The 13,659-nt window shown below is 62.2% G+C and overlaps 3 protein-coding genes across 6 annotated transcripts in view; 2 read left to right on the top strand and 1 right to left on the bottom strand.

Annotated features, from left to right (window-relative positions):
- The window catches only part of Atp5f1d (ATP synthase F1 subunit delta), a 2,492-nt gene extending 1,213 nt beyond the window's left edge, over positions 1 to 1,279 (top strand). Inside the window, exons 3-4 of the mRNA XM_077109866.1 lie at positions 619 to 707; positions 855 to 1,279. Of these exons, the coding sequence (XP_076965981.1) occupies positions 619 to 707; positions 855 to 977 (212 nt within the window). The 3' untranslated portion in view covers positions 978 to 1,279. The remainder of the gene's footprint in view (positions 1 to 618; positions 708 to 854) is intronic.
- Cbarp (CACN subunit beta associated regulatory protein) overlaps positions 1 to 5,157 on the bottom strand; it is a 17,597-nt gene extending 12,440 nt beyond the window's left edge. The window contains exon 1 of the mRNA XM_077109867.1: positions 4,598 to 5,157. Coding sequence (XP_076965982.1) covers positions 4,598 to 4,712 — 115 coding nt within the window. The 5' untranslated portion in view covers positions 4,713 to 5,157. The remainder of the gene's footprint in view (positions 1 to 4,597) is intronic.
- Midn (midnolin) lies at positions 3,347 to 13,659 on the top strand. Of its 4 annotated transcripts, none has more exons than XM_077109863.1 (9): positions 3,347 to 4,365; positions 5,641 to 6,303; positions 7,367 to 7,454; positions 7,668 to 7,730; positions 9,720 to 9,848; positions 9,934 to 10,233; positions 10,371 to 10,527; positions 10,775 to 11,056; positions 11,717 to 13,659. In XM_077109863.1, the coding sequence occupies exons 2-9, from the start codon at positions 6,071 to 6,073 to the stop codon at positions 11,992 to 11,994; spliced, it is 1,530 nt and encodes a 509-aa protein (XP_076965978.1). In that variant the 5' UTR covers positions 3,347 to 4,365; positions 5,641 to 6,070; the 3' UTR covers positions 11,995 to 13,659. The 4 variants fall into 4 exon arrangements, with proteins under 4 accessions (XP_076965978.1, XP_076965977.1, XP_076965980.1 ...); XM_077109862.1 differs by having other exon boundaries at positions 3,349 to 4,365; positions 10,368 to 10,527; XM_077109865.1 differs by lacking the exon at positions 9,720 to 9,848 and having other exon boundaries at positions 3,350 to 4,365.

Genomic DNA, 13,659 nt, shown 5'->3' with positions numbered 1-13,659 from the left:
AACCTGTCTGAGCTAAGAAAAGCAAAGTTTGGTGGTTTTTTTTTTTTTTGTCATGGGAATGGGCACTGATGTGATCTTCAGAAATGCAGCAGGAAGCCGATTTAGTTCTGAACTAGCCCTGTTCCTTCAGGTGGGAGTGGGGATGGGTGAACAGGTGCTGGAAGAGGATAGCTGTGTTGGGAGGGGTAATCAGCTTAGGGAAGGAAATGTGTTTGCATAGGAAGGAGTTGAGTCTGTGAAAGCCTTTCCCCAGTACCAGTTGTCACCATGAGTAGAACTGGGATTCAAAGCCAGAAGTGCATTTGACGTGGCCCTTGACCCAGGTTCAGCTTATGGGCTGGTAGGCTCAAGGGATGGCCTGGGTTTCCCTGCAGAGTTCTATGGTGTCATGAGTGTCCTTGGGTCTGTCTCCTATCCTCTTGGGGTATTTCTTCCTCTTCAGCCACCTGGTGTGCTGGGCCCTGGGACTAGTCCCATGGGACCACCTGGGCTAGCAGCTGTTGGCACGCTTGGGATGCAGACTTGGGTGTTTATGGAGCTCCTGTCAGAGAGTTGGTGAGGCTGCCTGCATGGATGTGGTGGACTCAGGCCTTCCCTCCTGCTCCCCCCACCCTGCAGTGAGCAGCGGTTCTGTCACAGTTAATGCAGACTCCTCCGTGCAGTTACTGGCAGAAGAAGCTGTGACACTGGACATGTTGGACCTGGGAGTGAGTATGAAGTGGGTGGACACTGCAGCTTGGGGCAGGTGGGAGCTGTCCACGGGTTCCCTGGCTGCTGGGGAGGGAGCTCAGAGGAAGGGCAGGTGCTGGACTGGCATGCTGGCTCATCTCTCATCCCCTACCCACCTCCTGCAGGCCGCCAGGGCCAACTTGGAGAAGGCTCAGTCGGAGCTGTCAGGGGCAGCAGATGAGGCCACTCGGGCAGAGATCCAGATCCGAATCGAGGCCAATGAGGCCCTGGTGAAAGCCCTGGAATAGGTGGTGCATGCCCTTCACCAGCAGGGAATTTGAGGTCCCGGTCATTCACTTGCTGAGACCACCAGGGGGTAGTGTGGTGCTGGCTCTGCCCAGGCTCTCAGGCCTGCCCCTCAGGTTATACCTGGGGCCACTACAGCCCTCAGCAGCTTTGGCAGGCCTGATGTGGGGTCTGTAACCCTGTAGGCTCTTCTTGCCAAGTCCCCCCATCCTAATGGGCCAACAACTCGCCACCCCTGCCCCTGCAGAGCCTGAGACATTGATGCTCCCCAGCCCCTGCCCACATTAAAGGCCAGGAAGCCTGACTGTGTGCACTGGTTCTGTTGCTCTGCTTAAGGCTGTGGGGTCAGGATCCTCCCTAGTTCATCCTGAGTGTTTCCTGTGGCTCTGTGAAATGCATGTCTGAACCTAAAGAAATAGTCCCTTGAGAGAACTCAGTAAACAGAGGCTTGGGAACATTGGTTGTGTGTGGGTCAACTCAAAAGGGCATAGCCTGCCTGGCTGGGTGGGGGTGGGCAAGGTGCCAACCTTCACCCCAAGAGGGTGGGAATAGCAGAGGTTGACCACCAGGATAGGGAGGGAGGGAGGGAGCTCTTGGGGGATCAGGCTTGAACTAGGGGACAGGTTCCCCAGGCCTCTGCCAGGTTCTGGGTCTTCAGGCCCAGTGCTGTGATCCACCATCAACTCCAAGCCTTCCTGCTACAGGGCCCTGGGAAGAGGCTGGCCCTACCTGCTCCCACAGAGGTCCCACTCTGGGCACACCCAGCCTATGGGTGGCCCTGGCCTGGCCAGCTGCCCAATCTGGGTGGTGTCAGCACTTCTGTGGGCATCCAGGCTCCTAGCTGGCTTCAGACAGAGTGGAGCTGACCCAGAAGGGGGTGGATCTAGCCCTGTCCTGCTAGGGTGCTGCCCCACCCGCTCTGAAACCCTGGGGGACTGACTGACCCAGTGCCTGCCTGGCAACTGTGGGGCAGGGGTCTCAGCTTCCCACATGCTATCTCAGTAGGATAGGAAGGGGAGCGCAGGGTGAGCATATGGAGAGTCAGGGCCTGCTCACGTCATTGCAGCCACAATAGTGACAGGGAAGTCACCCGTGGCCTGTCAGTACATGGGCAGCTCACAGTGTATCACAGCCTTGTGCAAGTGACTCCACGTCATGTCTGAACTTGGTGAGTTGGGGCCTCCTGGCATGCTCTGGGCCCTGGGGGTGATCTTTCAACATGTACTAGGCCCTGGTGTGAGGGTCAGTGGGCTGGCCTTGGCATCCATCTATGTCTTGTTCTTTTGGGGCAAAGAGTTAGCCACTCCCTAGTAACTTGGGAACCTTGTGCTGGCCATGAGGTCATATGTGTGTCTTCTCTGCCCAGACCCCAGCCATTTCCTGCTCAGGTCCTGATGGGCCACCAGCATGCTACATGCAACACCAAAGATAGCTGGGGCCCAGCAGGGGCTCAGCAGAAAGCTAGTGTACCCCTCACCAGCAGAACCCCTGTCCCCACATGAGGTAGAATACTCCTTAGAGTCAGGCTTTGGGGACAAGCAGGGTAGAGTCAGAATGTAAAGATCCTTTCACAGTGGTAGGGTCTGGCCTGATAGGGACAGGTCAGAACATGGGTCTGTCTCCTACCCAGAAAGTGTACACTCAGTGCTTCAGGGATTCCTGGGACAAAGGACGCAGGGACAGGGGCACCACATGGGAAGGAAAGTCAGGAAGTAGAATGCCAGCCTTTATAATTTGGAACAGCACAAAGTATCTTATTCCCAAAGGACCTTTCTCTTTTCCAGGCTAAGTGCCTCAACACAATCCCTGTGTGTCTTGATTCCATTCCCTACTGGCCTGAGGTCCTACAGCATTAGGGTGGCAGTGTCACCACCAGGCAGGCAGAGTCCCATCTACCCCACCAGCAGCCCCCCAACTGCCCACCCATGGTAGGGAGGGTGGGAATAAGGTTAACGGGGCCAGGGATACACCAACACAATGGGCCCTGATTTCCAGGGTCCCCACTTCCTCTGCCACCAAAAGGTCCTAGGGCCAGCTCCCTGACCCAGCCTTCCCTCCCTCCTCCAATTCAGCCCCGTTTCCCTGGGCATGCAGTGGCTTCTGGGACCATGCTAAGCTGTTCCCATTTCCTGAGCATCTTTCTTGTGAGACAAACTGCTATTCATTCTTTAAAAATCAGCTCCAGGACTACTTTCAGAAGTCTTCCCAGCTTTGCCTCTAGACTAGCTCTGATCCTGCAGGGCTGGGAGTGTCTGGGTGTGCCCAGTTTGTGTGTTGGGGGGAGCTGAGGCCAAGGGAGAGTTGGGTGGGAAATGGAGGGAAACCTGCAAAGGAACAGCCCTGGGAGGGGTGCCCAGACCAAGGTAGGGGTGGATGAGGTGGAGGTGGAGAAGCCAGATAAGGAAGGAAACAGATTAAGTGGACAGAGGTGATGGGGTGGAGCCTGGGGTCTCCCTTCCTTGCAAGGGCAGAGGGAGCAGAACAGAGGACTTCAAAGCTACCGGCCAGGGCATCCATGGAGAATCTGCAGACGTGCAACATCCCGTTTGTTCTGCTGGGTGGCCAGGTTCCTTATCCGTGAAATGGATGAATGCACACCTTTACAAAGGCTAGGGCAAGCATGTGTGCATGCATTCTTGGAACAATGGCAATATGTGGTCCCTACAACTCCAGCGCCCAGAGTAAGCCGCTGCACTCTCATATCTCACTGTCTAGCCATCCTGTAGAAACAGGCTCAGAGAGGTCAGTTTCTTACTGAGCTCACACAACACAGCCAGGGGTGACCAACTGGGTCCAAGGTGAGCCTGGCGCTGGATAATCGCTCCAGAAATGCCTTCTGAGGTCACCGTTGAGAGATGCTGGCGGCCAAGCTGCCAGGCAGCTGGCCCAAGCACCCCACTGCTTGGCAGGTGACTGGCCTGTTTTCCTGGATCTTGGCCGCTGACTCAGGCACCTCTTCCCGTTCCCCCCCACGCGGGCGCCCCCAGGCGGAAGCACCCGGTCCTGGTCGTCGGAAAGGGGGCGGGGCAGGAAGCCCGCCTGTTCACCCCAAAAGCCAGCCTACCGGTGTGCAGAGTTCATGGCCCCGGCCCCCTGCTCAGTGGCATTCCAGGAGAAACACCCATTTACAGAGAGAAGCCTGGAGACCGGTGTCCCGAATCGACTGCTCCCGGGGGCCTCGGTCAGCAGGCAGGGGCGGGGGCCAGCTGCGTCACCGCCCGCCAGGGCCCCCCCCCGCCCCCTACCCGCCCAAACTCCACCCCGAGGGAAGGCGGCGCAGATAAAGGCTCGGGGGCCGCCCGCTCGGCCCCAGACTGGCCCGGGCACTTCATACAAGGCCTCACGCGTGGGTTCACTCGGAACTGTAGGACACAGGACAGGCCACGCCCGGTGAGTGGGGGGCGGGACCTCGCTGTTCGGAGAGGGGTATCTACTTTAGACTACCTGGTCGCCCCTACTTTTCTTTGTTCTTGGGGCCGACAGGGCTTCAGATGCCCCCGGCCTGGGAAGCCCACCCGGTTGTGGAGTAGGAGGGGCTCCTAGCAATAGGCATAGCCCGGGCGGGACCACAACCCCCGCCCCCCCCCCCCCCCCCCGGCACTCCCCTTTCCCCGCAAGTGACCTTGAACTAGTTGCTGCTTCGGTTTCAGTTTCTCAGATTGCAGTTCTATTCTCCGCACGTAGTACGTTCGGTCCCTTATCGGGGTCACCTGCAGACTCGCAGTCTCGGTGTCCATTATCCTGTACGCTCCGTGGAGCCCCCTCCCCCGGGACTTGGCGCAGCGCTCCCGGGAGGGCCGGCAGAGGGCGCTCTGACGCTGCTGACTCACCGCAGCATCCAGCGCTATGCTCGGGCGCAGCCCGGGACGCCGCGTCGCGTCACGTCACCGCTCGGGAGGGCGCGTCTCGTGAAACGGGCCGGGGCCGAGGGAATTGGGAGGAAGGCACCAGAACGCGAGAAAGTACCGGTTCGAGAGGGGTACACCAGACTGCGGCCACGTCACCGAGGTGACAGGCCTAATCCCCGGCCACGCCCAGTTCTCCGCACCCACCCAGGAAGGGGCAGGACTGGGGACTGGCGGGTCCCGGCGGGCCGCTGGGCCTGGGAACCCTGCCACGAGGCTCGGGGTTCACGCTCCCGCTCCCGCTCCGGCTTCCGCTGGCGGCTGCTTCCCGGACGGACGCGGTGGGGCGGCCCCACAATTTCCTGCCCCTCCCGGCGCCGGGAACAATGGTCCTCGCCCCCTCCCCACGCCCTGGCGGCTCCCGCGAGGACCAGTGGGGGAGGAAGCCTAAACCCGAGCACGAGCCCGCGCCCCTCGGGCCCGCCCGCCCTTTGTTGCGGACTCCGGGCCTTATGAATGGCTGGGGGCGCAGGCGGGGGCGCGGGGGCGGAACCGGAGCGGTGCCAGCCCCACCCCCGCCGCGCTCCCATTGGTTGCCCAGGCAGCGGGGGCAGGGCGAGGGGTTGGCCGTACTGCCACGTGGGGCAGCGCCGCGGCGGCTCCCATTGGCTAAGGAGCGCGGCCGACTGGGCGTTCGGTGCGTGCTGATTGGTAGGCACGGGGCCGGCGGAGTAAGTAGTGAATGGGAGGGGGCGGCAGCCCCGCCCCTTGAAACGTTGATACATTATAACTTTTTTTTTCTTGTTACTTTCACCCCCAGATCCTGTGAGCCGCGGCTGCGGCGGCTGTTGCTAAGGGAGGGGACGCTTGAGGTAGCGCGACCCGAACTGCAGAGGCATAGAGCGCACACGGCCAAGGAGCCCCCTCCTCCAGAACCCTCCCCGCGCCGCTCCTCATCCCGGCCGCCCCCCATCCCTTCTCACTCTTGAAGAAGCCTCTATCGCAGACCCCAACCCGGAGCGCACCCCGAGAAGCCGACGCGATCGACCCCGGAACGCCTGTCGGATTCTTTATTGCTGATCAGCCTTCCACCACTGGGATCTTCAGGGTCACGCGTGCCGCCCCCTCCTCCAGCCCCCAAGCGCCAGGAGAAAGGAACGCGAATCCGGGGAGTTCCCGCCCCGGCCCTGTGGACCCGGCGAGGATTGGCGGCACCCCGCGGACCCCAGCCCCCCCAGCGCGCGCCGGGGATGGAGCCGCAGCCCGGCGGCGCCCGGAGCTGCCGGCGCGGTGCCCCCGGCGGCGCCTGCGATCTGGGCCCTGCGGCCGAGGCGGCGCCCATGAGCCTGGCCATCCACAGCACGACCGGGACCCGTTACGACTTGTCGGTGCCGCCGGACGAGACAGTGGAAGGGCTGCGCAAACGGCTGTCCCAGCGACTCAAAGTGCCCAAGGAGCGCTTGGCGCTGCTCCACAAAGACACGTAGGTACCGCGCGCCGCCCCCGCCCGTGCGCCCCCGGCGCCGGGCCGCCCCCTCGGGCCCGGGCCCCGGGCGGGAACAAAGAGCGCGCCGCGCAAGGAAGCAGGGGGCGGCCAGACTGGAGGGGGGGCGCTGCGCGCTCTCGGGCGCCCTCTGCTCGGCCTTGACTGCCTCGGCCTCCTCCCTCGCCGGGGGTCGCCGCACAAAAGCCGAGGCGAGAGTGCCCAGAGGGGTTTCCTTGCCTCCCCTCTGTGGAAGCAGGCGTCCTGGGGCAACACAGAGGTCTCGGCTACGGGAGTGGGAGCCACAGCCGTTCTCTTTCGCTTGTGTCCTCACCAGCTTCCGTATCTGCTCAGCTGCCCCCTCTGCGTCTGGCTGTCTCCCCCACCTTGTGTCTCTGCCCCCCTTTGTTCTCGACTCTCAGCGCTCCCTGCAGCCTCCCCCTCCCTCCTGGTATTTAAATCGTCTCCAGGCCCGGCAGTCCCCCCCCCCCCACCGCGGGCCTCCGGGGACAGGCAATGTCCATCCCCAGCGGAGGGGCCCCGGTGGGGGAGGGGCGGGAGGAGGAGGGTCTCCTTTGTCTGAGCGTCGGCGGCCTGCGCCAGGGAGGGGATGGAGGGGTAGCCTCGCCCCAAGCAGCCCCCCAAGGCTTCACCCAGAGCCGAAGGCCCTCGGTGCCTATGAAGAGAGGCCTGGGCAAGAGTTAGTGAATCCTAGGCAGGGGTTGCCCTGAGGGGTGCGTGCGGAGGATTGTGGCAAAGGGCATGTGAGTGCCCAGTTGATGCGAAAGTGCCTTGTTGAGCAGCAGAAGGGGTGCCCCAGTCGGAAGATGGGGATCGTGGGAGATCTGAGCTTCCAGGATGGGAGCTCCCAAGGCCAAGGAATCTCCCCACACGCGCCGCCGGGATCTGGAAGCTGGGAACGGGTGGAGGCAGAAAGGACTCCTGTCTCTATCCCCCTCCCCCCTCCCCCTGCGGCACACACACAGCCCTCCTCCCCCGCGGCCGCTGCTTCCGCGTCCCAGTGTTGTCTCTGCCGTCTCAACGTCTTCCTTCCTCCCCGCAGCCGGCTCAGTTCGGGGAAGCTGCAGGAGTTTGGCGTGGGGGATGGCAGCAAGCTGACTTTGGTGCCCACCGTGGAAGCGGGCCTCATGGTAAATGGCTGTGGGCGGTGTGTCCTGGAGGCCCCGCAGACCTCAGACCCTGCGCCCACACACAGACGGTGGTGGGCTGTTCGCCATCACGGCCAGTGCACAGCCTCCTCCCCTGTAGGGCAGTCCACCCCAGCCTGCAGGGCCCTCCCCACCCTACTCAAACCCACTGTGCCAAACCCACACTTAGGCGGGTCCTCCTTCCTCTCTTTGTAGTCCCAGGCCTCCAGGCCGGAGCAGTCTGTCATGCAAGCCCTAGAGAGCCTCACGGAGACCCAGGTAAGACCCGCGCCAGCCCCTTCCTAATCTGCAGGCAGGCCATCCCAGAGAGCCTGGGTTGTTTGTGCTCCCCAGAGGCCTCTGGGGGTGGGGAGGGATGCCTGCCTGGTGCCAGCTTGGCCTGGTCACCTTGCTTCCTCTTCCTGCCCCCCACTCGCCACCTGACCTTGAGGTTCTCTCCCACGGTGGCTGCCGTGAGGGGGAAGGGGCTGAGTTTCTCTGAGCCTGTCCGCCTGAGGGGTGACCTTGGCCCAGAGCTCCCAGCTCACTCCGGGCCTGTCTCTCCAGCCTAGCATTAAGTCCCTCCCCTTCCAGAGACCCAGTCCCCAAGCCAGTGAGGCTTTCCCAAAGGGATGGGCCAGTTTCTTTTTTTAACATTTCTGCTGTGGTACAGAGTGGTGGCCAGCCAGGGTGACACTCCTTCCGCTTTCCTGACCCTCATTGCAAGGGGGTGGGGAGTCACCACAGCACTCCCCCTTCCTCTCTCTGGCCTTTGTTCTCTGCCCCAAGGGGGGGGCAGGGGCAGGCAGCCCAGGGCCAGGGAGGCCTCCACAGGATGTTGGGAAACGTCTAGTAGGCAGCCAGGAGGTGGGCTGGGGCCGGCCTGAGTCTGGCTCCAGGTCTTGCCCAGGCCTTCTCCCCCTCCTCCTATCCTCATTTTCTTGGCTGAGGCTGGGCACTCCCCAGCAAAGGGCCCTGGCCACCTCCCAGCAGGGTGACACAGGCCTCAGCAAGCTGCCAGGGTGGGGGAGCAGGCTACTGCCCGCCCCAGCAAGGGGGTGGGCAGGTTCCCGGGCCTCCCTGGTCTGGCCACAGGAAACCTGCTCGGCGGCTTTGGTCTTCCCTCCTCTGCCCCAAGGCCCTCGCCCCTTCTTGACACGTAGCATCCTGCCTTTCAAGCAGCACAGAGGAGGGGGGCTGAGGGGCTAGGAGCTGCTGGTGGTCTGCCATCATGGGGGTGGCTGTGGGATGGGGGATAACAGGGGTCCAGGGGCCGGGGGCTGGGTGGAGGCTGCAGGTGATTTCCTGGGGCAAGTGTGAACTGCTCCCTGCTCCTTGGTGGGGGCTGCGGTTGGTTGGGTTGGCAGGGGGGCCGGGCATGATTGGTTCACATCCTCCCTGGGTGCCTGCGTCAGGAGGGAGATGGGGGGGCACTGGGCGAGTGACTGGGCTCCCCGGGCTGCTTCCCTGCCTGGCACCAAATCATGCCCGCCCATTCGCCCTCCCCAGGGAGGAAGTTGCTGGGCGGGCAGAGCTAGGGGGCTCCAGCTGCTCTGGGAAGCCACCCCAGGGCCCTGCCTGCCAGGGGTCTTGAGCAGGGGGTGCTGTGCAGACTGGTCAGGGTGGGGCTGTGCCCTGCCTCTTCTCCCCCTCCTCAGCCCCCAGCAGAGAGGATTGCGCCAGCCAGCCACTGCCAGAAGAGCAGGGAGGGAGTTCTGGGAGGCGGTCGGCTCTGAGTCATCCAGTCTATGTCACTTCTCAGAAACCTCCGCCCCCCCATCCCTGTCCCTGGGGAGAACAAGGCGCTGGGCCAGGCCCCAGAAGGGGGTTTGTTGTAGATAGGGTTAGATATACTTACTCATGAATCCACCCGCCACAGAGGGGCAGGTCTGAGGGTTCCTGGTCACCAGGGTGTGTTGAGGGCCCTGGGGACCTCGTTAGGCCCCCTTGGCCTCCACCCCGCCCAGGACAGATAAATATTTATCTTGAGAAAGCAAAGGTTAGGAGGAAGGATTGTCCAGGAATTCCGCCCACTCACTGACTGGGTGATTTAGCTAGGAGGGGCCCTGAGACCCGCCCCTCTCCCACATTCTCAGGAAGAAAGGGTTTGGGGATCCAGGAGGATGGGGAAGGAGATGAGGTGAGGGTTATTTGAGGGCAGTGACCGCCAGCTGGGCCCCGCCCCCTCTGGCCTCAGTTTCCCCTTGAAAGAACCAAGTTGGCCAGGGAGGGCCAGGCCCCCGTCTGACCCGCCTCTGTCCCCCACAGCCCTCAGCGGTGCCTGGGCCGGGCCGGGCTGGCGGAGGCGGCTTCCGGAAATACAGATTCATTTTATTTAAGCGTCCGTGGCACCGACAGGGACCCCAGAGCCCAGAGAGGGGCGGCGAGAGGCCCCAGGTCACACGATGAGGGGGGCTGGGCTGGGCTGGGCTGGGGGCGCCACAGACAGGGCCCCCCAGCTGAAGGGTCCCTCTTTTGGCAGGTCAGTGACTTCTTGTCTGGTCGCTCACCACTGACCCTGGCTCTTCGCGTGGGGGACCACATGATGTTCGTCCAGCTGCAGTTGGCTGCCCAGCACGCCCCCCTGCAACATAGGCATGTGCTCGCCGCTGCCGCCGCCGCTGCCCGTGGAGACCCCAGCTTAGCCACCCCGGTGTCCTCTTCCTGCCGGCCAGTGTCCAGTGCTGCCCGTGTCCCCCCAGTGCCCACCAGCCCTCCTACATCCCCCTCACCTGTCACAGCTGGCTCCTTCCGATCCCACGCAGCCTCCACCTGCCCTGAGGTGAGAATGGGGAGGGGTGTCTTTGGAACCTGAGGGATGGGCTTGGAGATCACAGGGCTCTGCCCACAGAGGCATCCTGTGCCTCAGCTCTGGCACCTGACCTGGGCCCCGTGCCCTGTGCTTCCTCCCACCAGCAGATGGATTGCTCCCCTGCTGCCAGCAGCAGTGTCAGCCCTGGGGCCAGCACTGCGTCCACCCCAGGGGGCAGCCCTACTCCCCGATCCCGTAAACCTGGCGCCGTCATTGAGAGCTTCGTGAACCATGCCCCAGGGGTCTTCTCAGGGACCTTCTCTGGTAGGTGTCATGTCGCAGGAGGCTGTGTTTGCCCAACATTACGTACGCGTGCAGCCGCATCCACGCCCACCGTGGCAGTCACACGGGGCTGAGCGTGCTGCACGCGCCTCACCCTTCCCCAGGAATCTCCAGGCATACAAGTGCCTGTCCCTGGCAGGTCAGGTGACCTGACCCCCAAGACCCACCTCATGCCTGCACACAGGTGCCTGGGGGCATCCTGCCAGCTCAAAGCCACTTTCCCCTGCAGGCACGCTGCATCCCAACTGCCAGGACAGCAGTGGGCGGCCACGGCGGGACATCGGCACCATCCTGCAGATCCTCAATGACCTCCTGAGCGCCACAAGGCACTACCAGGGCATGCCCCCCTCGCTGACCCAGCTCCGCTGTCACGCCCAGTGCTCGCCTGCCTCACCAGCCTCGCCAGCCCCCGACCTCACCCCTAAAACTACCTCCTGCGAGAAGCTGGCGGCAGTACCCCCGGCCTCCCTGCTGCAGGGTCAGAGCCAGATCCGCATGTGCAAACCCCCTGGTGAGTGCTGACTCTTAAGGCCCCTCTGTGTGCTGGTGGGCACAGGCAGCAGCTGACCTGCCTGGGGGTCCAAGGGCCAGCAGCTGCCGGACCCCCCAGCTCCGCCCGGCCAGGAGAGAAGGAGCCATGTGTGTGTCGGGGCACAAAGTGTCCTTGTGTGCTCCCGAGGGGGCTCCGGCCTCGCTTCCTCCTCACCCCCCAGGCACCCTGTCCAGATGGTGTTTGGCGCCTGCATGAATGACTCAGTTCTGGCAGGCGAGGCAGGGCAAAAGGGCCCCCAGCGTTGAAGACTTGGGAAAGCAAGGAGGCCCCCTAATCACCGCCCCCCACCCACTGTTCCCCAGCGGCTGGTTTACTCCCCGTCAAAATTCCATGAATCCTGGCCACTGTTCTGCCCATTGGGCATTCTGGCCATCAGTCAGTCTCCACAGCCCTGGGAATAAAAACTGGAAACTGAGGCATGAGCCCAGTGTTTTCCTGGGCCACAGATGCAGCCAGAGGCATTCAGGTTCTAGTTGGGTCACTGAGAGACTCTTACCTAAGTGCAGTGCTCCACCAGGGACATGGTGCAGAGCCCTCCCCATCAGAGCCCTGGCCCCCAGCCACAGCACACCTGGGGGGCCTGGCCCTTAGTAACCACAGGATGTTGACCCTCTGCAGGGGACCGACTCCGGCAGACTGAGAACCGAGCCACGCGCTGCAAGGTGGAGCGGCTGCAGCTCCTGCTGCAGCAGAAGAGGCTGCGCAGGAAGGCCCGGCGGGATGCCCGTGGCCCCTACCACTGGCCTCCCACCCGGAAGGCCGGACGCAGTGACAGCAGCAGCAGTGCAGGAGGCGGCAGCACGGGCGAGGCTGCGGGCCTGGGCCTCGACTTTGAGGACTCGGTGTGGAAGCCAGAGGTCAACCCTGACCTCCAGTCGGAGTTCGTGGTGGCCTAGGATCTGGCACCCTCGCCCTGTGGCCTTGCCCGGGCAGCCCAGACACCCAGGGCCACCGCTCGGCTCTGGAGGGCAGGCGGCCACCTCCCTGCCCACCCCCAGCCTTTCTTTCTCACAGCCTCACCCTGATCGCACCTCCTGCTTCTCTCCCATGCCCACCTCTTCCTCCTTCGCCATCCCCAGCCTCTCTGCTGGGTCCTCCCCTCCCACCTTCCCCAGCTCCAAATATGTAGCAGCCTTTCCAGATGGCTGAGAGAGGGAGACGAGGAAGCCGCCCCCACCCCTTCCGCTCTGCCTTCCTCCCCTCCCACCCTCACCTCCCCCCACCCTATTCAGGTTTAAGTCAAAAAAAGTAGATGCCTCATTATGCACTTTACAGATGAGGGGAGGGGCTGTGGAGAGGAGAGTCCATCCCATCCCCACTGCAGACTTTGGCCTCCACCCCGGGCCAGCAGGACCCAGACAGACGGGACCCGGTGTCCCGGGGAGCGAAGCCACAGGGGACTGTCTCTCTTCCACCTCTGCCCTTTTCCTCTTGGTCTTTCTCCATGTGAAGCTGGTTCAGCATGGGTCTGGCCAGGGGCTGCGCTGGGTCTGGGCCGGACCTAGAGACTCTTTCCTGGCTGGAAAGCAGACAGGGAAGAGCCCACCCGCCCTCTCCAGTCACTGGCCACAGCTGTGCTGTTCTGCCCCACCCTTTCCCTGACCTCCCTCCTGAGCTTGGGGACTATTTATAGACTATTAATTTTCTGACTGAGCCAATAGTGGTTGGGAGCTTGAAGAACTGGGAGAGAAATGGTGGTGGGTGGGGGGCACCCCCACACCTTCCTTCCAGCCCAACCTGAGGGATGTGGGACTGTGGACTGCTGGGGCCTCTCCTGCCCAGCATGGGGAGGGGGTGCTGAGCTGTGAATGCCCTGATGGGGGCAAGTGTAGCATTAACCCCCCTGGGGTCCGCTGCTGGTCTAACTGGGACCCTCCCCACTCAGCGCCCAGGCCCTGCGGGTCTCTGGCCCTAGGGACTGAGGGAGAAACCCCTTGCTGGGGCCATTTCAAAGGGGGTGGATTTTTGTTTTTCCCACACTTTTTATTTTTTTAATGACAGGGTGTTTTGGCCCTGCTGCCCCCACCTGTCAGTCTAGTCCTGGCCGCCTGTCCCCCCTTGTTCTGTAGGTGAGACCCCAGGTCCTTGTCCCTTCCTGTGTTCAAAGTTAATGGTTTCAGATGTGAACATCACGTGTTAACTGTAGCTGTAAATTTTTTTGTGGGGGGTGGGTGGGTAGGGAGGGGTCCCAGAGGGTAGAGGTCAAGGATTTGGTTTGTTTTTATTTTTGTTTTTTCCAAAAAAAGAAAAAAGAAAAAAAGAGGAGAAGGGAGGGGTACATTTTGTTTTTTGAAGAACTGTCTTGGATACCTATTTAAATGTGTGTTCTGTTTTGTTTTTTAACAATTTTTAAATAACGTCTGTGCCTCTGCGGGTCTGAGGGTGGAGGCCCCAGGCAGGAAAAGGCCCATAGCCCTGTGCCCTCCCAGGGCCCTCCAAGCATTACCTGCCCTGGAGATGGGGCTGTGGGGGTGCCGCCCCGCATGAGTCTCCTGTATGAAACAAACTGAAAAGACCTGCACAAGCACCGGGACTTCAAGTAATAAACAGAAGGAAACAGA

The sequence above is a fragment of the Callospermophilus lateralis genome, chromosome 1, assembly GCF_048772815.1.
Source record: "Callospermophilus lateralis isolate mCalLat2 chromosome 1, mCalLat2.hap1, whole genome shotgun sequence".
Lineage (NCBI taxonomy): Eukaryota > Metazoa > Chordata > Mammalia > Rodentia > Sciuridae > Callospermophilus > Callospermophilus lateralis.
Note: the sequence above shows the minus strand (reverse complement) of the source record. Positions and strands in the feature narration are given on the sequence as shown.